General features: G+C 40.1%; 2 protein-coding genes and 1 pseudogene across 10 annotated transcripts in view; 1 reads left to right on the top strand and 2 right to left on the bottom strand.

Annotated features, from left to right (window-relative positions):
- On the bottom strand, window positions 1-23,822 carry ZNF681 (zinc finger protein 681). 4 transcript variants are annotated; one of them, XM_063720017.1, is made up of 4 exons: window positions 23,637-23,822; window positions 16,316-16,442; window positions 15,714-15,809; window positions 1-6,109 (listed from the first exon to the last, which is right to left on the bottom strand). In XM_063720017.1, exons 2-4 carry the CDS (start codon window positions 16,347-16,349, stop codon window positions 4,398-4,400), a joined length of 1,842 nt encoding a protein of 613 aa, XP_063576087.1. In that variant the 5' UTR covers window positions 16,350-16,442; window positions 23,637-23,822; the 3' UTR covers window positions 1-4,397. The 4 variants fall into 4 exon arrangements, with proteins under 4 accessions (XP_063576087.1, XP_024093062.2, XP_063576088.1 ...); XM_024237294.3 differs by lacking the exon at window positions 23,637-23,822 and adding an exon at window positions 19,604-19,762; XM_063720018.1 differs by lacking the exon at window positions 23,637-23,822 and adding an exon at window positions 19,655-19,753.
- PONPYGV1R-PS1908 (vomeronasal 1 receptor ponPygV1R-ps1908 pseudogene) lies at window positions 402-741 on the bottom strand (annotated as a pseudogene).
- Window positions 23,790-25,671, top strand: part of LOC100455373 (zinc finger protein 254-like) — a 143,089-nt gene continuing 141,207 nt past the window's right edge. For 3 of the 6 annotated variants that reach the window (XM_063720036.1, XM_063720037.1, XM_054540069.2), the window contains exon 1: window positions 23,790-23,942. The gene's annotated coding sequence lies outside the window, so the exon portion shown is untranslated. The remainder of the gene's footprint in view (window positions 23,943-25,671) is intronic. The other 3 variants (XM_063720038.1, XM_024237703.3, XM_054540074.2) reach the window with 1 other exon arrangement.

The raw sequence follows: 25,671 nt of genomic DNA on the forward strand, positions 1-25,671 counted from the left end.
TTTAAAATAAAAAAATTTATTATTTTCAATTACATAGATTAACCAAATTATTTCACTTACATGATTCCAGAAAAATTAATCTAACTGAAGTAGAGAATAAAATGGTGACCACCAGATGCCAACGTATTTGGAAAAAAGAGGGGTTTAGAAAGATGTCTGTCAAATACATAATTACAGTTGAATGGGAGAAATAAGTTCAAAAAAGCTTTTGTACTGCATGGTGCCTATAGTTCATAACAATGTATTTGTATTTCTGAAAAATGCTAAAACATTGTCATGTGCTGTTACCACAAAAATGTTAACTATGTGAGGTAAAGCATTAATTCCCTAGAATGAAGCATTTGACAATGTGTATATACTTCAAAATGTCATGCTTCAGAGAATAAATGCACAACTTATATATTACAGATGGTAATGGTATGAAAGACACTAAAAGGGCAGCTGTTTCTTATGGTCTCATGACTGGCCACTCTGTGAACACAGTACACAAGTTTGCAAGCAAAATAATAGAAAATGTTTTTATCCAAAAGCTGCCATGATCTTCGAATGTTTTCCAGAGAATATGACCAACAAGTTGGCTAGAGTTAGGTGACTAAATGTAAAAACTGTAGACTGAACTTCACCCACTAAAAAAATCATACGAGACTGAGAAAATTTCTTCAAATTGTAATATGAATATGGAAAAGAAATATTACTCCAGGTTTCAAATTCACAGAGGTCATTTTTACTATTTTGCAATGTTTAATGTTCACACTTATAAACAGAAGATTTTGCATGGAAATGTACATTATGGTGTAAGTATACTGTAGAAAATTAAATTAAAAGTTTAATTTCTAGGATATATTTTCAAGCAAATGTTATATTTGCCACACTTTGTGTAAGAATTTAATAAGATTATTCTTTAACAGAGAAAAACAATGCTAAATGATTTAATCCTTTCATCTGTGGACACTGTATGCTTTTTGTCTGATCAGCAAGTTTTTTAACTGATCAGAAAGTTATATTGATAAGCAAAATCTCCAGTTAAAACCAATCTTGCAGTGCATTAAAAATACCGGTTTCTCATCAAAACCTACAATATACCATGTGAAATGACATGGTGTGAAGAGAACAGTGAGAAAACTGTAGCCACAGCACAGCAAAAAGGAGGGCTGTGATGCATACACAGCTGAAATACACATAATAAGACAAACAAAACTAAGACAGTTAGGAAATAAAAGAAGCGCAATTTTTAATTCAGCAAAATTGAGCTTTGCAGCCTGAAAATAAATGTCCTCTCCACATAAAAAAATCAATGTTATTTCTCACCATTGATATGTTCCACCTCTGTCTTGAAGTTACAAACTAACTCCAACAGGAATATTTATGGCTTATTATAAAGCATCTGTGACACAGAAAGCACTGTCATGTTTGTTTGCTACATTTATATATAAAAACATCCTCATGATTTAGGAAGCCCCCCTAGTACTTACCTAAACAAATGGGCTCAATCAATATTTACTTATTTTCATTATAAAAAGTGAAAGGAACAAAAACTAAAAAAAAGTAGGCTTATATAGGGTTCTCCAATTAAAAGAACAAAATAAAATATTCTAACAACATAAAATATAATACACTAATTTTGAAATTAAATCTAAATTTTTTTGCACTAATTTTATAAAAATTATTTTTATAATCTCTGACCAGCTCACACAGCATCTTATATAAGAGAAAAAAATGTAAGACACAAGAAAATTATGGGTCTAGCCTAAGAATCAGGCAAGTAAAAACAAAAATTTGCATAGGGAGATTCTGAATTATAAGCCATACAATTTTACAGTAATCAATTCAATACAAAGCAGAGTATGGATTTGTTTTCAGCATTTTTAAGTTTTTTTAGTTTTGTAGTCATTATCTAATTAAAATAATTTGATTTGTTTCAATATTGCTCTTCTGAAACTAGGTAGAAACTCATACTCACAAAGAAGGCATTTATTTACTCCATAATTTTTTTCAAACCCAAGCTTTATCTTTAAAGTAATATATGTATGTATTTAACTCTGTGTAAATCAAAACTAATAGTCTGTATGTGCTTGCAGGCAGAGAGGCAACATGTTTGAAGAAAAATATATAACAATTTTTTAATGTTAATTCAGGTCTCAGAAATGTATGCATTTTGTTTATATTGTTTTCTTATGACCATAAAAGAGACCCTGTAGCCAACAACAATTTAATGTACATTTAAAAACAACTAAAAGTGGCTGGGCGTGGTGACTCACACCTGTAATCCCAGCACTTTGGGAGGCCGAGGGGGCTAATCATGGGGTCAGGAGTTTAAGACAAACCTGGCCAACGTAGTGAAACTCTGTCTCTACTAAAAACACAAAAATTAGCTGAGTGTGGCGGCATGCGCCTGTAGTCCCAATTACTCAGGAGGCTGAGGCAGGAGAATCACTTGAACCTGGTAGGCGGAGGTTGCAGTGAGCCGAGACCACGCCAATGCACTCCAGCCTGGGTGACATAGTGAGACTCGTCTCAAAAAAAAAAAAAAAAAACCGAAAAGTGCAGAATTAGTTTATAATACAAACAATAAATGCTGCAGGTAATGAATATTTCATTTACCCATATGTAATTATTACATATTATATACCTGTATCAAAATTTGCCATATATGCCATATTTACACATACTATGTAACCACAAAAATTAAGAAAAATAAGTTTAAGAAAAAAAGAGTAATAATTCAACCTACAGGAATAATATTCTCTGACTTATTTGCAATTTAAAGCCACTGGCAAAATAGATTACTAGAAATGTTAGTCCATTATCTTATTAAATAGTGTATTGTTACCATCATTTACCTATACCCTTGAGTAAGATGGGATAAGTTAAATTTAATGGCATAAGAATGCTTCATTGAATGAACAACGGTCTTAACATGTTTTTTAAAAAGCCTGATTAATAAGTTCACACATTATCTAAAAATTTTAAAATGTATTACATTTTATTACATAAAAGTACAATTGGCCAGGCATGGTGACTCGCGCCTGTAATCCCAGCACTTTGGGAGGCCGAGATGGGTGGATCACCCGAGGTCGGGAGTTCGAGAGCAGCCTGACCAACATAGAGAAACCCCATCTCTACTAAAAATACAAAATTAGCCGGGTATGGTGGCACATGCCTGTAATCCCAGCTACTCGGGAGGCTGAGGCAGGAGAATCCCTTGAACCTGGGAGGTGGAGGTTTCGGTGAGCCAAGATCACACCATTTCACTCCAGCCCGGGCAACAAGAGCAAAACTCTGTCTCAAAAAGAAAAAAGTACAATTAGTAAAATGATATACCAAAAAATTTTTTTTCTCAATATAACACAGGATATTTATCTGAACTCCTACCTCATGTATCAGTTAATATTATAAATTAACCAGAAAGAGCCTCTCCACTTACATTTTCATCTTGTATTTTAATGTCCTTACTCTTTCACTAAAAAAGGTCGTAAATAATGCACACCTAATAACAAAGAATCTCTCATCTTTGATGCAGCAACAATTAGTCACATGCTTTCACATGTGAATACAATAGGAATGAAGAGCATAATTTGAGTTAAATGACATCATTATTCATTTTATAAAACAATTTTTTTCAAAGAAAAAAGTATACTTTGAATGTAATTACAACTCTGCAAAAATTTTCTACTTCTTATAATGTTATATACAAATAATTCATTTACCAACTTTAGTTTTAGATTCCTTTCTATACTCAGCAATCTGATTTAGTGTAATGCCTGAAGTGTCAGTGCCTTAAATATTTCTACTGTGAATTATCTGATATTTACATAGAATTTTGGATTAAATATTTTTTCATATTTATCGCACCTGCAAAAATATTTTAGTATGAACCCTCTAGTGTTTTCTAAAGCTGTCGTTTTTGAAAAAAAAGTTTTCCCAAATTTATTACATTTGCAGGATTTTTCTCCAATATAAATTTCCTTATGTTGCACAAAGTTTAAGCAACTGCTCCAGGGTTTTCCTCTAGTACAAAATGTGTACAATGAGATCTGTGATACAAGTAAAGGTATTACAACCTTCCTTATGTTCATAATGTGTGTCTTCAAAATGAATACTCTTCACTTTAGAGGCTTATATTTTCTGAAAGATTTTTGACAGTAATTGCATGTATAATGCTTTTATTAAGTATGAAATCTCTGATGTTGAGTAAGATGTGAACAGATATTAATGGCTTTTTCACATTCTGTATATTTGAAACTTTTTTTCTAGTACAAATGCTTTCCTGTGCAATAAGGTGTAAGCATTGGTTAAAACTTTTGCCACATTCTTCACACTTGTAGGTTTAGTATGAATTATCTTATGCACAATCAAGTGTGACAACTTTTAAAGGTTTTGTTACATTCTTCACATTTCTAAGATTTTTCACCAACATAATTTCTTTTATGTTTAGAAAACTTTGAAGTGTTTTCAAAATCACTGTTACATCTTTTAGGTTTGTAGAGTTTCTCACCAGTATGAATTTTCTTATGTCCAGTAAGGTTTGAGGACTGGTTAAAAGCTTTGCCACATTTTTCACATTGGTAGGGTTTCTCTCCAGTATGAATTCTCTTATGTCTAGTAAGGTGTGAGGACTGGTTAAAGGCTTTACCACATTGTTCACATTGGTAGGGTTTCTCTCCAGTATGAATTATCTTATGTGTAGTAAGGTGTGAGGAATGGTTAAAGGCTTTGCCACATTCTTCACATGTGTAGGGTTTCTCTCCAGTATGAACTTTCTTATGTTCAGCAAGTTTTGAGGATCGATAGAAAGCTTTGCCACATTCTTCACATTTGTAGGATTTCTCTCCAGTATGAATTCTCTTATGTGTAGTAAGGATTGAGGACTGGTTAAAAGCTTTGCCACATTCTTCACATTTGTAGGGTTTCTCTCCAGTATGAATTCTTTTATGTGTAGTAAGGTTTGAGAACTGGTTAAAGGCTTTGCCACATTCTTCACATTTGTATGGTTTCTCTTCAGTATGAATATTCTTATGTTCAGTAAGGTTTGAGGATTGGTTAGAAGCTTTGCCACATTTTTCACACTGGTAGGGTTTTTCTCCAGTATGAATGCTCTTATGTCTAGTAAGGTGTGAGGACTTGTTAAAAGCTTTGCCACATTCTTCACATTTGTAGGGTTTCTCTCCAGTATGAATTATCTTATGTGTAGTAAGGTGTGAGGACTGCCTAAAGGCTTTGCCACATTCTTCACATTTGTAGGGCTTCTCTCCAGTATGAATTATCTTATGTCTGGTAAGGTGTGAGGACTGGTTAAAGGCTTTGCCACATTCTTCACATTTGTAGGGTTTCTCTCCAGTATGAATTATCTTATGTCTGGTAAGGTGTGAGGACTGGTTGAAAGCTTTGCCACATTCCTTATATTCATTGAGTTTCTCTCTGGTATGAATTATCTTATGTGTAGTAAGGGTTGAGGACTGATTAAAGGCTTTGCCACATTCTTCACGTTTGTAGGGATTCTCTCCAGTATGAATTATTGTATGTGTTGTAATGTGTGACGACAGGTTAAAGGCTTTGCTACATTCTTCACGTTTGTAGAGTTTCTCTCTAGTATAAATTATCTTATGTGTAGTAAGGTTTGTGAACTGGTTACAGGCTTTGCCACATTCTTCACATATGTACAGTTTCTCTCCAATATGAATTCTTTTATGTTTAGTAAAGATTAAGGATCCATTAAAGGCTTTTCCACAGTCTTTACATTTGTAGAAATTTACTCTAGTACAAATTATTTTATGTTGAGTTAGGTTTGAAAACATGCACAATGATTTGCCAAATTCTTTACATTTAAAAGGTTTTTTTTCGGTGTGTCTTACCTTATGTCCATTTAAATTTGAAAATTTATGAAAGACTTTCATATATTTATCACATTGAAATATTTTACTCTGGGTAGTTGGCAAACATTGGTTAAGTCCATTATAACCTCCTTTTTGCACCTTGCACTCATCCACACTTTTACTTAACTGTAAATTCTCATGTTCACATTTTCCATATCTTCTTAGTGTCACTTTTTGGAAAGAATCTTTTATGTTCTGCTCTGGTGAAAAGTCTTGGGCAAAATGAGAACAAATAACTGAAAGAAATAAAAATAACAAATGACTCCACTTGATAGACTCTAAATATACTTTACAAATCCAACCTACACAATTATACAAATTACATAAGCAAGATGGTATAGCAAAATACCAAAGGCCCTAATTTCTTTTTTTTTTTTTTTTTTCCTGAGACGGAGTTTCAGTCTGTCACCTGGGCTGGACTGAAGTAGTGTGATCTCAGCTCACTGCAACCGCTACCTCCCAGGTTAAAGCAACTCTTCTGCCTCAGCCTCCTGAGTAGCTAGGATTACAGGCATGTGCCATCATGCCCAGCTAATACTTGTATTTTTAGTAGAAACGGGGTTTCACCATGTTGGCCAGGCTGGTCTCAAATTCCTGACCTCGTGATCTGCCCACCTCAGCCTCCCAAAATGCTGGGATTACAGGCATGAGCCACCGTGCTCGGCCCAAAGGCCCTAATTTCTTAATAGAAATATAAATGTAACAAAAACATATTGACCAAAATACATTTGTGGAAAATTTATAAATTAGTTAAGTGTGTGCAATGACCCAGGTGAGCAGAATGCAAAGAGCCACACAGAAAGAAAATAAAAGTCTGCTATATTTACCCAACATAGATCTTTCTGCTCCCCAATATAACATAATACCTTTAAAAGTAAATTGCCAACTTCAATTACTTTGCATATAGAGGCATACCTGAGAGTGGATAATTTATAAAGAAAAAAGGCTGGCAGGGTGCGGTGGCTCATGCCTGTAATCACAGCACTTTGGGAGGCCAAGGCAGGCAAATCAACTGAGGTCAGGAGTTTGAGACCAGCCTGACCAACATGGTGAAACCCTGTCTCTACTTAAAATACAAAATTAGCCAGGCATGGTGGTGCATGCCTGTAATCCCAGGTACTCGGGAGGCTGAGGCAGGAGAATCACTTGAACCTGGGAGGCGGAGGTTGCAGTGAGCCAAGATTGTGCCACTGCAGTCCAGCCTAGGTGACAGAGTGAGACTATGTCTCAAAAACAAACAAAAACAAAACAAAAAAAAGTTTATTTGGCACACGGTTTGGCAGACTGTACAAGAAGTGCGTGCCAGCATCGACTTCTGGTGAGCGTCTCACAAAACTTACAATCATGGTGAAACACAAAGAGTAACTGAACATATCACATGGTAAGGGACAGAGCAAGTGTGAAATAAAGAAGCCAGGTAATTTTAATGAACCAGCTCTCATTTAAATTAACAGAGGGTAAAGTTTTTGATTACCAAGAGGGTGATGCCAAGCCATTCATGAGAATTTGCCCCCATGACTCGAACACCTCCCACCAGGTTCTGCATCCAACACTGAGGACTGCATTGCAGCATAATGTTTGGTGAACGTGAACATTCGGTTATACCATAGATAAACTAGGCTTAACAGACATGTAAACAACTTTCCAGTTAAAAGCAAGAAAACACACATTATTCTTATTTGCACCTGGTGTATTCTGTTAGGATACACAACAAGTCTTATTAAATTTAGGAATACCAGGTGGGTGCTGTGGCTCATGCCTATAATTTCAACACTTTGGGAGACCAAGATGGGAGGATCTCTTGGGGCCAGAAGTTTGAGACGAGCCTAGGCAACACAGTAAGACTCCGTCCCTACAAATAATCAAAAAATTAGCCAGACATGGTAGTGCATCTCTGTAGTTCCAGCTACTCAGGAGGCTGAGGTGAAAGGAGCACTTGAGCCCCAAAGGTTGAAGCTACAGTCACTGCACTCCAGCCTGGGTAACAGAAAAAGATCCTGTTTCAAAACAACAACAACAAATAAATGTAAGAAAATAAAAATTGTACACTGAATGTTTTCTGACTAAGACTGAATGCAACTGGAAATTGAGAGCACTAGTGAAACTGGCACATCCAAATATATATGAAAATAACACATACTCTTCAACATAGTTTTACTCAAGGGTCAAAAAATTTAATTTTTCAAAGATGTCTATACAACTTACAGTGATGAATACATTCAATATAATTTCTATAAAAATCCCCAAAGCATAAGTTTTACAAGAATATTGTTTAAAATTTTTAAATTTGATTATAAACTATAGCCAAACACTCATGAAAAAGAACAGAGGTGTTATACTTCTGGATTTTAAAAAATATTAATAGCTACAAAAACAAGGTGGTACTGACACAAAGACAGATAAACAGATTAAAAAACAGAATAGAGAGCCCAGAAATAAACTTTTCAGTATATGATTAAATAATCTTTTACAACGTTGCCATGAGCACACAATAGAGAAAAGACAATCTCTTCAAAAAATCATGTTGAAAACTGGGCACCAACACTGATAAAGCAGGATTCTTTGAATCATATACAAAAAATATTTTAAATAAAATACTTAAACATATAAAAATAACTAACAAATCTCTTAGAAAAAAAGAGAAATGAGATGACGTTGGTCTTGGCACCATTTTTTTTTTATATTAAATGCATGATATTTAATTCATGATATTAAATGCATGAGCATCAAAGAAAAAAGTAACTACACTACACTTCAAAATTTCCACACATCCAAAAAACATTAGAGTGACAATGCCTTGTAGAAAATAAGTAAAAATATTTGCAAATTATATGTGATAAGAGTTAACTGTAGGGAGCTACAGGCCCGAGGGTCGTGACCAACTCAGCATTCCACTGAAGGCTATATGATCAAACAGCAAACTGTTTATCATGAATGCAGGATGTGGGCAAACTCACATCTGTGCCTCCCACCAGAAGGTTTGCTGAGGGCAGTCACTCCCTGGTGCCATGCTCCTTGAGGTTATCTACTGGAACATCTGGAGACTACTGTTCAAAGAATGCAGTTGTGCAAGCCTGCACTAAGTAAAGCAGCTGACTGACAACCACCCCCTTCTCCCTATCTCCTTTACTCAATAAATACAAAGGGCTATAGAAGTTCAGGGCCCTTGTTCACTAGAAGCAAGGAGCCCCCTGACCTCTTCTTCCAAATATACTCTTTTGTCTTTGTCTTTATTCCCACGTTCATCCTCCTTTGTTCAGTCCAGCAAGGTCCATGGCAGTTAATATTGAGAATACATAAACAAGTCTTAAATGGACTAATAATTGAAATAAATTTTCATCAAAAAAAATACAAAAATCGGAAAAAGCATTTGAAAAGACACAGGAAATTACATTTGTAGAGAAATGCATAAAAATCACATAAAAAAATCAACTCAAACCAATTAGAATGGCCACTATCAATTTTTTTAAAACATTAAATCTGTTGATGATGAACTGAAAACCCGTTATTTGTTGGTGTAAAACAAGGATGCAGCCACTGTTTTAAAATGTTATGTTACCCAAATAATTAAAAATGGAATCATTAAATACAATAATTCAATTTGTAAATCTGTGTGCAAACTCTGCAATGCAGGAGCTAGAAAGGCATATTTGAACATTGATGTTTACTGTACCAGTATTCACAAAAACCAAAAGACTGAAGCAACCCTTTCTTGACTTATAAATACATCAAAAAATGTAATATATAAATACAATGGAATATTATACAGCCTTAAAAAACATTGTCAAGCTTTAAGACAAACTTCAAGAATTATTATGTCACCTGAAATAAGCCATTAACAAAATGATGGATACTATATGATCCCATTTACAGGAGATATCTTAAGTAGTCACGCTCATAAAAACAGAAAGTAGAAGGATATTTGTCAAGGGCTGGAGAGAGGGTAAATGTTCAGCTGTTACTTAATGGATATTGAGTTTTAATTTTATTAGATGTAAAATTTTTAAAAGTCTTTTGCATAACAATGTGAATATACTTAACATGTCTGAAAAGTACAGCTTTTTTTTTGAGACAGGGTCTCATTCTATCACGCAAGGTGGAGTGCAGTGGCACAATTATGGCTAAGTGTAGCCTCAAATTCCCAGATTCAAGTAATCCTCCTCCCTCAATCTTTCAAAGAGCTGGGACCACAGGTGCACACAACCAGCCTGGGTTAAAAAAAAAAAAAAAAAAAAAAAAAAAAATTGTAGAGTGGGAATCTCCATATGTTGCCCAGGCTGGTCTCAAACTTTTGGGATCAAGCAATCCTCCTGCCTTAAGATCCCCAAATTCTGGGATTACACATGTAAGCCACAACCATGCCTGGCCCTGAAATGTACACTTCAATAGATTTAAGATGGTAAATTTTATGTTATGTGTTTTTACAATTAATTTTTCTCAAAAAAAAAATCTGAAAAAATTCAGAATCATAAATCTTTTCATAAATTACCTTCAAATCACAAAAGTGTTTCTCTCACACAGAGCAAATACATATTCATCATTAAACACATGGTGAAAATAAAACTATTTCCATGACTACTCAATTAGACAAGATAAAACAATCACTGAAAATCAACTAAGAAAAAAAAAAAAAGGGCCTGGGCACGGTGGCTCACGCCTGTAATCTCAGCACTTTGGGAGGCCGAGGTGAGCGGATCACCTGAGGTCGGAAGTTCGAGACCAGCCTGGCCAACATTGTGAAACCCCATCTCTACTAAAAATACAAAAATTATCTGGGTGTGGTGACATGAGCTTGTAATCCCAGCTACTCGGTGGCTGAGGCTGGAGAACTGCTTGAACCCGGGAGGCAGGTTGCAGTTAGCCAAGATCACGCCATTGCACTCCAGCCTGGGTGACAGAGTGAGACTCCAATTAAAAAAAAAAAAAAAATCAACTAAGAAAGAATATATACAAGATAAGTCATAACCAAAGTTGTGGTTATATTTCTAGATAAACACACAAACATATATACTCTCATTGCTATAGACATATGGCTCATGTATCTCTTAAGTAAACCCCACATTGACTTAAAGTGTACAAACAGAATTGCAAATTGTCTAAAATTATAATACATATCTAAAACTAAAAAGCACAAGAAACTAATATTAAGAAACCTACACTAAAAAAAGCACACTAGTAGGCCAGGCGCGGTGGCTCATGCCTGTAATCCCAGCACTTTGGGAGGCCAAGGTGGGCAGATCACAAGGTCAGAAGATTGAGACCATCCTGGCTAAAACGGTGAAACCCCGTCTCTACTAAAAATAAAAAAAATTAGCTGGGTGTGGTGGTGGATGCTTGTAGTCCCAGCTACTCGGGTGGCTGAGGCAGGAGAATGGTGTGAACCCGGAAGGCGGAGCTTGCAGTGAGCCGAGATCGTGCCACTGCACTCCAGCCTGGGCAACAGAGCGAGACTCCATCTCAAAAAAAAAAACAAAACAAAAAACCACACTAGTATGAACTAGAAAACAATAATGAGAGAAATGTTTACTCAAAATATGGTTTGCAGCCAGGTGTGGTGGCTCACACCTATAATCCCAGCACTTAGGGAGACTAAGGTGGACAAACCACCTAAGGTCAGAAGTACGAGACCAGCCTGGCCAACATGGGGAAACCCTGTCTCTACTAAAAATACAAAAATTAGCCAGGCCTGGTGGCATGTGCCTGTAGTCCCAGCTACTCGGGAGGCTGAAGTGGTAGGATCCCTTGAACATGGGAGCCGAAATTAGCCCACTGCACTTCAGCCTAGGCAACAGAGTGAGACTGCATCTCTAAAAAAAAAACCCAGGCGCAGTGGCTCACACCTGTAATCCCAGCACAGCACTTTGGGAGGCTGAGGTAGGTGGATCATCTGAGGTTGGGGGGGGTTCGAGACCAGCCTGACCAAAATGGAGAAACCCTATCTCTTCTAAAAACAAAAGTACAAAATTAGCCAGGCATGGTGGCACATGCCTGTAATCTCTGCTACTCGGGAGGCTGAGGCAGGAGAATTGCTTGAACCTGGGAGGTGGAGGTTGCAGTGAGCCGAGACTGTGCCATTGCACTCCAGCCTGTGCAGTAAGAGCAAAACTCCATGTCAAAAAAAAAAAAAAAAAAAAGACCTGGTTTGCAAAACGATGTACCATTAAGAATTTATCTAAATATGCCGGGTGCGGTGGCTCACACATGTAATCCCAGTACTTTGGGTGGCTGAGGCAGGCAGATCACCTGAAGTTGGGAGTTCAAGGCCAGCCTGACCAACATGGTGAAACCCTGTCTCTACTAAAAATACAAAATTAGCCGGGCGTTTTGGCACATGGCTGTAATCCCAGCTACTCGGGAGGCTGAGGCAGCAGAATTGCTTGAACTCAGGAGGTGAAGATTGCAGTGAGCCGAGATTGCACCATTATACTTTAGCCTGGCGACAGAGTGAGACTCCATCCCAAAAAAAAAAAAAAAAAAAAAGAGAAAAAAAAATTCTATTCTCTAAATAACTATAATATGTGACTGTGTACTCACAGAAGGCAAGTATTTTGAATAATTGGCATGTGCTCCATGGCAGTAAAATTTCAAAGAAAATGGAGTGTAATCATAAACAGAAGATTCTAATGAGAAACTTTTAATAAATAAGGATTTAAAAGAAACTAGAGACAATTTTATTTATTTATTTATTTTTTTGAGATGGAATCTTGCTCTGTCACCTAGGCTGAAGTGCAGTGGCACAATCTCGGCTCACTGCAACCTCTGCCTCCCAGGTTTACACCATTCTCTTGCCTCAGTCTCCTGAATAGCTGGGACTACAGGCACCCGCCAACATGCCCGGCTAATTTTTTTTTGTATTTTTAGTAGAGACGGGGTTCCACCATGTTAGCCAGGATGGTCTTGATCTCCTGACCTTGTGATCCGCCCACCTCAGCCTCCCAAAGTGCTGGGATTACAGGCGTGAGCCACCGCGCCCGGCCTGAGGTTGGAAAATCGCTTCAGGCCAGGATTTCAAAACCAGCCTGGGTTATGTAGCAAGACCCAATCTCCAAATTAAGTGCCTTTAGGAGAGCTTTGAGATCCAGGGAGGGAGTTGTGAAACTACTAATGCCCAATTCTGAGGAGTGCTATTTTTCAGAAGGCAGGTGGCAAACTACAGAACTCCTATTTTTCAGTATAGACCAGTAAATGGCCTACCCAACTTGGTCTTACTGAGAATTCTGAAGTTACTCTGTAATCATCTCAGACTTTTCCCAGACACAGTCTGTAAGAGGTCACATACCCTTTCAGAGGCCTTCAGAAAGACACCCACTTATAGCCATGCAGCAGGCCTGCAGACCTTGGCCTTTACTGTGGTCCCTAAAGCAGTTCAATGACTCAGTTTCACATCCCTGAGCCACACACAGTTCACAGCCAGTTCTGCCTATGTTAAAGCCCACTCAGTGACCTGGAAAAATCCTCTCTGATACACAGTGAATGCCATACTCATCCACATTCTTAAATAAGACTTACCATATACAGACCAGACTACAGAAACCTGCCCTAGTGTCTGCCCTACAGGTCAAAGTCTTGAGAGAAATTCAGTCTGTCCAAAAAAATAAAATGTGAATTACAACTACCCAAGCCCCTTGTAACAAGCCAACTGAAGGTGGACCCTAGTGCAGACCCAGCAGCCTTGTGACCAAGCTGCATGCCCTCTCCACTACAAACCCAGAGGGCATCTCATTACCCTGGGGGCCCAACAAAAGACCTTTACCTTCTGAAAACAGGTTATAAAAACTTGAAGAGGCTTCTGCTTTTTCAAGTTTAAAGACACTGATACAAAACTATATTTTGCCTATTGTCAATGCTTCTCTTTTAACAAAGAACTGTAAGTATGTGGCAAAAGAATTAGTCAAAAAAATGAAAAAGAGCCATTGAAATTGCAGACAAGTAAGTAAAAAGTTGCTGGCTGTAGATCATATGATCATATATATATATATATAGTACATTAAATCCTGTCTAAACTAATAAATACACTCAGTAAATTAACAAAATGTTAAATTAACATAAAAGTTATGGTTCCATACACTTAAGCTATTGGATAAAAATATTTTAAAAATCTTATTTACAGCCAGGCATGGTGGCTCACGCCTGTAATCCCAGCACTTTGGAAGGCTGAGGCAGATGGATCATCTGAGGTCAAAAGTTCAAGACCAGCCTGGCCAACATACTGAAACCCCATCTAAACTAAAAATACAAAAATTAGCCAGGCATGGTGGTGTGTGCCTATAGTCCCAGCTACTTGGGAGGCTGAGGCAGGATAATCGCTTGAACCCGGGAGGCAGAGGTTGCAGTGAGCCAAGACTGCACCACTGCACTCCAGCCTAGGCAACAGAGCAAGCCTCTGTCTCAAAAAAAAATCTTATTTATGATACCATTAAAATAAATTTCTGAGAAGAAATTTAATTAAAGAAGTAGAAAATCTTTACAATGAAAGATATATTAATGAGAGAAATTAGAAAAGACACAAATAAATTTAAAAATATTTCATGTCTATAGATTGAAAGAATAAATACTGTTAAAGTGCCATGTTGGCCAGGCATGGTGGCTCACACCTGTAATCCCAGCACTTTGGGAGGCTGAGGCAGGCAGATCACGAGGTCAAGAGATGGAGACCATCCTGGCCAACATGGTGAAACTCTGTCTCTACTAAAAATACAAAAATTAGCTGGGCCTGGTGGTGAGCACCTGTAGTTCCAGCTACTCAGGGAGTGGGGGGCGGCAGGGCTGAGGCAGGATAATAGCTTGAACCTGGAAGGGAGAGGTTGCAGTGAGCCGAGATTGTGCCACTGCACTCCAGCCTGGAGAAAGAGCGAGACTTTGTCTCAAAAAAAAAAAAAAAAAAAAAGTGCCATGTTATTCAAAATGACCTACAGATTCAATAAACTCCCTATCAAAATTCCAGGGGCGTTTTACAGTAATGAAAAATACAAGTCTAAAATTTATATATGAAACTACAATAAACTTTGAAAAGTGAAAGCAATCTTAAGAAAAAAAAGCTGAATGACATCATACTTTATAATTTCAAACTATATTTGAAGACTATAGTAATACAAACAGGATGGAATGTGCAGAAAAATGAACAGAAACCTACTACTCTCACACATTTCAGAGATGATGCAAAAAAAGAACTTAAAAAATAGTTTAACAGAGTTTCTCAAAATTATGCAGATATTTGTGTGTCCCTTAAAACAATGGAAAAGCAGTCAGATTGTGCAGTCTCTTACATGCCATTAAGGAGACTTTGGCTCTCACTCTAAACTAGAAGGCAGATCATTGAAGGGAAAGCAGAGTCCTGAGAGAACTTAAAAGCGTAAGACAGAAGACTCCCTTATGTGAGAGCAAAATAGAAAAACTCGGCAGGGTGGTGTGGCTCATGCCTGTAATCCCAGCACTTTCAGAGGCCAAGGTGGGCAGATCACCTGAGGTTAGGAGGTCGAGACCAGCCTGGCCAACACATAGTGAAACTCTGTCTCTACTAAAAAAATACAAAAATTAGCTGGGCGTGGTGGCACACACCTGTAGTCCCAGCTACTTGGGAAGCTGAGACAGGAGAATCGCTTGAACCTGGAGGTGGAGGTTGCAGTGAGCCCAAACTGTGCCACTGCACTCCAGCTTGGCTGACAGAGCGAAACTCCATCTCTCAAAAGAAAAAGAAAAGAAAAGAAAAACTCTGGCTTTCCAGAAACTATTTCCTTTGGAATACAGCTTCCCAAATCACATTATAAGCACTAGCTTTTTCTTTGACCTTTGAACTGCTCATCTATGTTATCTGTTGTATTCACTTTCACTCTCACCTACCTGGGGGTTCGGCCACCATCCTATGTCTCTTTCTAGTCCAAGGCTCTTTTTCTTGTTCCAGACAGGTGATTAGGTCTGGCTTAGAGACAGCAATACCTGTTTTATTGAAAATAAATAACATAAATCTCGCTTATATTCTCTAATCACCAACATGGCAATGTAGTCAGGAAAGAGGGTGAAATAGAATATTCTTGTAAATCAATCCCAAAATAATGATTTATAAAAGAAATTTCTAAATATTTAGAAAGTATTTTAAATTTGTTAGTTCTTAATTTCACTGTCCAGTACAACAAATCAAAAATTAGTGTTGGCAATTAGATTTTAAAGTGTGAGCAATAATATTTTATGCCACTAAACTTCTGGAATTACCACTCTAATCTAGAGTGAAGAATACAGATTAGCTCAGGAATGCAGAAAGTTCAGGTCAAGACAAAATATCTTCAAGAAATTCTTCTCTACAGAGATGAATCCCTAAGATTTTTATAAAAACAGGGATCTGAAACTCACTTATGCAAAGCATAAATTACCTAAAAACATTATACAAAAAAGAAAAATGAAACCTTTAGGGTATAATAGGAATTGTATATTGAAGTTATCCTCACCCAAGAAGACCAGGTTTCTGTAGTTCTCTAACATCACATTCCTATATAAATTCTGCTGTATAGTGTCCAGGCATTGCCACTCCTCCAGAGAGAATTCTATGGCCACATCCCTAAATTTCAATGGTTCCTGAAAAACACACACACACACACACACACACACATTTACAAAGTGGCCATGGAAAGAATTTATAATTTGATTCAAGGTAAAATAAGAAAGTGAAGAGAACTGGTTCTGACTTATAGAAATGACTGAAATTATCCAATAAAATAATTTTTTTACACAGGAACATTCTCTAATCTGTTCTCCAACCATGAGAAAAGAAAGTGGCATTAGATCTATAACACCAGACCTAAATAAATCGCCAGTCAGAATGGCGATTATCAAAAATTCAAGAAACAATATATGCTGGTGAGGCTGTGGAGAAATATGAATGCTTTTACACTGTTGGTGGGAATGTAAATTAGTTCAACCATTGTGGAAGACAGTGTGGTGATTCCCAAGGATCTAGGACCAGAAATACCATTTGACCCAGTGATACCATTTCTGAGTATATACTCACAAGAATATAAATCATTCTACTATAAAGACACATATGCGGCCGGGCGCGGTGGCTCAGCCTGTAATCCCAGCACTTTGGGAGGCTGAGGCGGGTGGATCATGAGGTCAGGAGATCGAGATCATCCTGGCTGAACTGGTGAAACCCCGTATCTACTAAAAATACAAAAAATTAGCTGGGCATAGTGGTGGGCGCCTGTAGTCCCAGCTACTCGGGAGGCTGAGGCAGGAGAATGGCGTGAACCCAGGGGGCGGAGCTTGCAGTGAGCTGAGATGCCACTGCACTCCAGCCTGGGCGACAGAGCAAGACTCTGTCCCCCCCCCCCCAAAAAAACACACATATGTTATTGAATCACTATTTACAATAACAAAGATATGGAACCAACCTAAATGCCCATCAATGACAGAATGGATAAAGAAAATGTGGTACATATACAACCATGGAATACTATGCAGCCATAAAAAGGAATGAGATCATGTATTTTGCAGGGACCATGGATGCAGCTGAAAGCTATTATCCTCAGAAAACTAACACAGGAACAGAAAACCAAACACTGCGTGTTGTCACTCATTAGTAAGAGTTGAACAACGAGCACACATAAACACAAGGAGACAAACCATACAAACCAGGGCCAGTCGGGGGGTGGGGGGACGAGGAGAGAAAGAGCATTAGGATAAATAGCTAATGCATGCCAGGTTTAAAATCTAGTGATGGGTTGATAGGTGCAGCAAACCACCATGACACATGTATACCTATGTAACAAACCTACACGTTCTGCACTTGTATCCCGAAACTTAAAAATAGAAAAAAAAAAAATTATAAAAGACTATACTTAGAAATAAATGATAATAAAAATTATACAAAAATTTTTCTTTTTTTTGAGTTGGAGTCTCGCTCTGTCACCCAAGCTGGAGTGCCATGGCGTGATCTCAGGTCACTGCAACCTCTGTCTCGTGGGTTCAAGCAATTCTCCGACCTCAGCCTCCATAGTAGCTGGGATTACAGATGTCCACCACCACGCCTGGCTAATGTTTGTATTTTTAGTAGAGATGGGCTTTCACCATGTTGGCCAGGCTGGTCTCTTTGCCAGGCTGGTCTCAAACTCCTCACCTCGTGATCCACTTACCTCGGTCTCCCAAAATGCTGGGATTACAGGTGTGAGCCACCTCACCCAGCTTATAAAAGTTATACAAGCTAAAAGTGCTGAGATACAACAAAAATAAAAAGAAAAAAGATTATGTTACAGGCCACTGTGCCTGGGATAACACATTATGTTATTTAATTTTTATAACACCCTGGGAGCTGGTACTGTTTAATAATTCCCAGGATTTAGATTAAAAGCCCGGCATTTTTATTTCTTCTGTTTCTCTGTCATTGATTTTTTTTAAAAAAAAATACAATAAATGCTAAATATAGACAGGAATGCAGAAAGAATTTAATGAATTTTAGAGAAATTTATATTGTGTCTATGTTTACTTTTTTGTGACTTGTGGAGCAACTACTAGATCTGTACGAATAGAAAATAAGTTGCTAGATAGAATGCAAGCACTAGTTTTAATAAAAAATTATAACCATAAAATATATACTTTATTTTTTAAATTTATCTGCTTTTGTGTTTCAGGAATTCTAAGCACCAGCTCTAGCAGCAGAATTCACCAGCCAAAACTCCGATCTCCACTAATCAGTTCTATGAGGCAACACTTCAGGGTAGGGCCAGACCTAAATAAGGCCTCCAAAAAGGTGAACCTGAGCAAAACTGGGCAGGGAGTGGATTCCATGTAGAATTCTGTTCTCTATGCCACTGGGGTATTTCCAGTTCTGTTTTTCCTAAACTTACCTTAAAAAAAACCCTTAAATCTCAGAATTTGTATAATTTTAATCTTTCTTAGACCCTGCCCTATCAATTACATAACATATACTAATAAGCAATTTGAACAAATTTATAAAGGTTTTCTAGGGTAATTTTATTAAAAGATAAATATGTATTAACAAGGTAAAAGAAATAGAAATAGAAATAATAATTCTTCTGTCTATAAATATCCCTTCAGGTGATGACATTACAAGTCACAATTATATAAAGTGGCACAAATAGAGCCCAAGTTTTCTGCACACATCTATTTATTGTACCAATTATATGATGCTTAATTTAACCATTTATCCAGTTGCTAGACTAAAAGCTCCTGGATTGTAGGGACCATGACTGCTTCATCTGTTTTTCTAACGGCCATATGAAAAGAAAACAATTTAGCCGGGCGTGGTGGCAAATGTCTGTAATTACACCTACTCGGGAGGCTGTCTCGGCCTCCCAAAGTGCTGGAATTACACGCGCGAGCCACTGCGCCAGGTCTTTTGACTCTCATAAATTTTTAACGAAAGGAAAGAGAAACTGGGAACGCCACGGACCATTCCCATTCATGAACCCGGCACCCGTCAGGTTTCTCCTCTGACGAACCTCCCGTGGTCCCTGCACAATCTGGGAGAGACCCGGCGCTGCGGGTGCAGAGCCACCCAGAGAGGGCTGCAGGCCAGGACACAAGTCATTGAGCAGGGAACAGAAAGGACGCCCGGGGGGATGGCTGTCAGCGCAGCCGCCATCTTATGGTCGAAGTGGACTGAGGCCGACCTGGGAGAGGAGAACTCAGGGCGCAAATTATGGAGCTGACTGCGGCGAGGTCTGAGTCCCGCCACAGCCCCTTCCCCTCTCTCGGGATGTCGGACCCGGCATTCTCACCATTTCTAGGTTTCCGTGGGACCTGGCGTCTTAGCTATGTATCGCCAATACCTGCAGGTCACAGGGCCACAGAGACTGGGCCTCTAGAAGCAGAGGACACAGAGCAGTGAAGACGAGACCTGGAGCTCGGGCTGGAGGGAGAGACAAAGGCCCCGCCAATCCCGGAAGCCGCCCTGTCTGCTCCAGCTGCATGCCTGATTGGACAGTTCCCAGCCCAGCGTCCCTGACTGGATAATGATTAAAACCCCACCCCTCAGGTCCTGAGTGACGGAAGATGTGATCAGATGCTCTACTGAATGAAGACTAACCTAAGTTGCAGCCTTTTCAGACATGAGCTAAGCCAGGCCCACCCAACAGGGTATTTGCCTTTAACCTTCTGTGTAAGGTAACGTGCATTTCAAATAATATACCAGATAGCTATTCAAAAGTAAAAAAATAATAAAAATTATTTTAATATTTCAGCTTTTATGACCGTCCTGGTTTCTGGCAGCCATAGTCCCTACCCCGACAGCCCCCAGCCCAGATGACATTCAAATCTTCCTGGATGGGCTTGATGCCCGTCACTCACCGGCTCTTTAGCACTGCCTTGTGCTGGTTACTTAGGCCTGGGAGAGGTGGTGGGGATTGTAGATCCAGGGTAGGAACCACCTCACACCCAGAGTTCACCTGGCCACATGCCAGCAAGGAACCCCATGAAGCACAGCCCTAGACACTGAGCCTCGGCACCTCAGGTTGCACTTTCTATTTATATATCAGGTGTTTTTTTTTTTTTTTTGAGACGGAGTCTCGCTCTGTTTCCCAGGCTGGAGTGCAGTGGCGCAATCTCAGATCACCACAACCTCTGCCTCCTGGGTTCAAGTGATTCTCCTGCCTCAGCGTCCTGAGGAGCTGGGACTACAGGTGCGTGCCACCATGCCCGGCTAATTTTTGTATTTTTAGTAGAGACGGGGTTTCACTATGTTGGCTAGGCTGCTCTTGAACTCATGACCTCGTGATCGGCCCCCAAAGTGTTGGGGTTACAGGTGTGAGCCACCACGCCCGACCTATATATCAGGTTTTTAAAACCATAAATAAACAGACACAAAAGCAGCCACTTTGATTGAGGAGAAAGTGGGAGCCTAAAGCAGCTGGCCCTCAAACAGCTTCGCCAAGCCCCAGGCCAGGCCAGGCCATCTGAACACTCCAAGGCCACATGATAGTTACAGAGGATGACAGTTCCCACAGGTATTTGTCAAGCACTGTGCTAGCTTCTCAGTCACAGAGTCTCAGAATTCTCCTTGCCAATACCCTGTGAGGGGAGGCCCTGACTCACTAGAGCACACGAAATTCCTAAGCTCTTCCCAGGAAATGGTTAACAAAGTGTGGAGCTGGGGGAAAGCCCAGTCAGAACAAGTGACTTCCCAGGGTCTCCCTAGACTCCATCCCCACCTCCACATAGGGCCAGGAGGTGAAGCATGCAGCCTCCTAACCCCCTCCATTCCATTCTCTCCTCAAAGTGGCTGTTTTTGTGTTTGCTTATTTATGGGATTTCAAAAGCCTGATTTTTTTATTTTGAGTAGTTTCAGGCTTGTATGTGTGTATTTGTATAGGCTTTATTAGAAGGAAGAGGGCTTAAGACAATAACATTTTTAAAATGTCTCAGTGGGGAACAGACTTCCATGTCATGAACGATGATGTTCACCTCCTTCTGTTGTCTTTGTGCAAAGTATAAATAGTGTGAGAATTGGCATGTGCTGGGTTGTGGTTTCAGTGTGGGAGGGCAGTTCCTTAAGATGGAAACCAAATCTCACCGAGCTGTAGGAGCCACACTCACCTTTTATCACATTCCCCACCATAGTCTTTCACTTTTCTTCTGTGCTTAAATTTCTTTCAACATACTTTTTTTTTTTTTTAAGACAGAGTTGTGCTGTGCTGCCCAGGCTGGAGTGCAATGGTGCAATCTTGGCTCACTGCAACCTCCACGTCCCGGGTTCAAGCAATCTCCTGCCTCAGCCTCCCGAATAGCTGGGATTACAGAGGCGTGCCACCACGCCGGGCTAATTTTTGTATGTTTAGTAGAGTTGGGGTTTTACCATGTTGGGCAGGCTGGTCTCGAACTCGTGATCTCAGGTGATGTGCCCACCTCGGCCTCCCAAAATGCAGGGATTACAGGTGTAAGCCACCACGCCCGGCAAACATACATATTATTTTGATTATATATATAGGGTGTATAAATATATATATACATATAGAGTATATATATGTGTATATATATGTTTGTGTGTGTGTATATATATGTGTGTGTGTGTTTTTTGTGTGTGTGTACACATAGAGGTCTCATTCTGTCACCCAGGCTGAAGTGTAGTGGCTGAATGATAGGTCACTGCAGCCTCAACCTCCAGTGACCCTTCTACCTCAGCCTCTTGAGTAGGTGAGACTATAGGCATGCAACACCACACAAGGCCAATTTTCTAAATTTTTGTAGAGACTGAGTCTCACTACATTGCCCAGACTGGTCTTGAACCCCTGGGCTTAAGCAATTATTTCACCATGGCTTTCCAAAGTGTTTGAGTTACAGGTGTTAGCCATCAAACCCAGCCAACAATATTTTTTAAAGAACTGTTAAAACCAAATTATGAGCTATGGTTGTGCCACTGCATTCCAGCCAGAGCACCAGAGTGAGACCTTGTCTCCAAAAACAAAACAAAACAAAAACACTTATGACCAAATTAAAATTCTAAGGTTGTGTCCTCTGTGTCCCCTTCTTGCCCTGTAAGCTATCACTGTTAAATATAATGGGTATTGAGAAAACTGTTAGATATTATTAAGAAACTCCTATATATCTTCTAAGTGAGATAAGGTATTCTGATGTGGCCCAATATTTCCTCACCCCTACCTCCAGGGTCTAAACTAGCAAATCAAGTCAGGACATCCACAAAGGACAGCTGGCCATGTTCAATTAGAAAATTAAATATCCCCGTTAGTGAGAGTAATCCAGTGATTTTAAAAAAGAGAAGTCAAACTGAAATGCAGCGTAGTCAGGGCACAATTACCCTGGAATAGCCACTTCACACGGAATGACTGAGGAGCCTTTCTAAGATGAACAAATTTGGGTAACATAATTATTTCTTTCTTTTTTTTTTTTTTTTGAGACGTAGTCTCACTCTATCGCCGAGGCTGGAGTGCAGTGGCATAATTTGGGCTCACTGCAACCTCCGCCTCCTGGGTGCAAGCATTTCTCCTGCTTCAGCCTCCCGAGTAGCTGGGATTACAGGTGTGTGCCACCATGCCTGGTTAATTTTTGTATTTTTAGTAGAGATGGGGTTTCACCATGTTGGTCAGGCTGGTCTCGAACTCCTGACCTCGTGATCAGCCCGCCTCAGCCTCCCAAAGTGCTGGGATTACAGGCGTGAGCCACCGTGCCCGGCCCGGTAACATAATTCTTTCTAAACCATTCTCAGCCTGGGCTGCCCCCCCACCCCCGCCTTATTTCTAATGGCCATCCCACGATGTGGTCAGCAGTGTGTGTGGTACCGCATGGTGAGAGAGGGGCTCAGGGATGGGAGTGAGGGTCTTTCCCGCATTATGAAAATGATTAAACAATGATTTAAAAATGTCCAAATGGGCAGGGCACGGTGGCTCATGCCTGTAATCCCAGCACTTTGGGAGGCTGAGGCGGACGGAACACCCAGGATCTGGAGTTCGAGAGCAGCCTGGCCAACATGGTGAAACCTCATCTCTACTAAAAATACAAAAAGTACCCGGGCCTGGTGGCATGCGCCTGTAATTCCAGCTACTCGGAAGGCTGAGGCAAGAAAATCATTTGAACCTGGGAGAAGGAGATTGCAGTGAGCCAAGATCGCACCACTGCACTTGAGCCGGGGCAGCGAGACGGAAACTCGGCCTCAAAAAAAAAAAGTCCAAATGTTCTTTCTTACCCTTAAGTAGCAAATAAGATGCATTATACAAGACCCAGGTAAGGAAAAGAGCAAGTGCATTTCATGTCTCAGCTTACTTCTTAATTAGCTGTAATTCCCTGTGCATGTTACCTTACCTTTCCTGTCCGTAAAACACCCTAATGCCGAGCGGGGCGGGTGGTGGTATGGGGAGAATGCTGTTGCTTTATCCAATCAGTGGCGCTGGTGCGGGAACCACCCAATCAGGGGCGCAGCCGGAGAGGAGGGCGTGGCTTCCGACTTTCGGCGGGGTCTTTACCTCTTGCTCCCGCCAGAGTTTGGGATCCGTCTCTAGTGTTCCGCGTCCTCCACCTCGGGAGCCCCTGGTGACTCTGTCACAGCCTCTGTTGACCTATGATCTGCAGGGAGACGCACAGCCAGGACATCCTGGAACCTGGGAAAGGGTGAGTGTGCGGGGTTGGGCAACCCGAGAGGGGAGACCAGGCTGTGAAACCAGCAGGACCGGCCTTTCCACAGTCGCTCCCGGGTCGCCGACTTGAGTCCCCGCTGGCGCAGCTCTGTCCCAGGCCCCTCTGGCCGCAAGATGGCGGCTGGGCCCACAGCCGGGACCCCAGCGTCCAGCCCCGTCCGTGTGGGGCCATGTCTGGAGCTCCCTGAGCAGCTCTTCACGCAGCCCCGAGTATTTCCCAGATTGTTCAGGGATGCCAGGCGGGTCATCAGAGCAGAATCCCGACCCAGTGTTTGCGTGGGAAGAACTGCAGCCTGTGGGGCTCCCAGTGTCTTTTGTTAAACATTTTGTTTGAGACGGAGTCTTGCTCTGTCGCCCAGGCTGAAGTGCAGTGCGTGATCACGGCAACCTCCGCCTCTCAGGCTCAGGTAATTCTCGTGCCTCAGAGAAGCTGGGATTACAGACCTGCGCCACCACGCCTGGCTAATTTTTGTATTTCTAGTAGAGAAGTGGTTTCGCCATGGCGGAAGGTGGTCTGGAACTCCTGGCCTCAAGTGATCCGCCAGCCTTGGCCTCCCAAAGTGCTAATATTAGGAGCATGAGGCACTGCGCCAAGCCTCTTCTGTTAAAAATTAAAGGGAGTCAATGTTAAAACGTTAAAGAGGTTATTTGAGTAGTGATTGGTGAAATAGAAAGAAAGCACCTCAGCCACAGTATGTGGCCCACCTGAGAGACATAAAGGAAAGGGTTTTATAAAGAGCATGTGAGAAGGCAAACCAAATTCAAGAATTGGTTACAGTTATGTAGTCACCTTATTTGTACGATTCAGATGGAAATTTCCTGGTTATGTAATCAGAGGTTAATTGCAAATTTATGATTGGTTAAGCCTGAATTTTGTTTCTGCCTAAAATAGTAATTTATAAGATATAAACTCCAGTTAGGTTTTACATTTTTTACCTATGAACACAGGGCACTAGAGCCACGTCAGTCTAATTTCTTGCTTTTTAATTACTTTAACACTCCACAGGAGGACTGGTTTTCCTCTGTGACTTCCTAATGTATGGCAAGCAGGACTTCTAATCCACTACCCTCTTCCCCTAGCTTAACTAAGGCTTGCAGTAAAATTATAAATTTCCACTTTCTTTCCTACATTCTCAAATGCAGGAAATGAGGACAAACAACTGCCTGTCTCCAATTTACAACACTATCAACTATTTGTCCTTTATTGTGCATTTCAGACACAGTGTTTTAATTGTTAATCATGTTTTTACACTGCAGTCGTTGGCAGGTTTTTAAAGATTTGTTTTCTGTTTGTAAACACTTTTTTTTTGGAGACAGAGTTTCATTCTTGTTGCCCATGCTGGAGTGCAATGGCATGATCTCAGCTCACTGCAGCCTCTGCCTCCCAGGTTCAAGTGATTCTCCTGCCTCAGCCTCCCAAGTAGCTGGGATTATAGGCTCCCACCACCGTGCCCTGCTAATTTTTATATTTTTAGTAGAGAGCGGGTTTTGTCTTGTTGGCCAGGCTGGTCTCGAACTCCTGACCTCAGATGATTCATCCGCCTCAGCCTCCCAAGTCTGTAAACATTTTACGTGAGAAAAAAAGTAGAAAATAATCCTCTGGAACTCCACTGTAAAAAAAAAAAAAGTCTGCGCCTCTCCTTCTTTTATCTTCCCTAGGCACACACACCCTACTAGTACGTCTTTGGGTTGAAGTTTTGCTT

The sequence above is a fragment of the Pongo abelii genome, chromosome 20 (assembly GCF_028885655.2).
Source record: "Pongo abelii isolate AG06213 chromosome 20, NHGRI_mPonAbe1-v2.0_pri, whole genome shotgun sequence".
Classification (NCBI taxonomy): Eukaryota; Metazoa; Chordata; class Mammalia; order Primates; family Hominidae; genus Pongo; species Pongo abelii.

What these genes read in the sequence shown, in the direction of transcription:
- ZNF681 (XM_024237294.3), bottom strand. An exon ending in CAGAAACCTGGTCTTCTTGG is followed by an intron (nt 15,810 to 16,315) that starts GTGAGGATAACT and finishes TCAATAAAACAG; the next exon opens with GTATTGCTGTCTCTAAGCCA. An exon ending in GATGGTGGCCGAACCCCCAG is followed by an intron (nt 6,110 to 15,713) that starts GTAGGTGAGAGT and finishes TATTTCTTTCAG; the next exon opens with TTATTTGTTCTCATTTTGCC.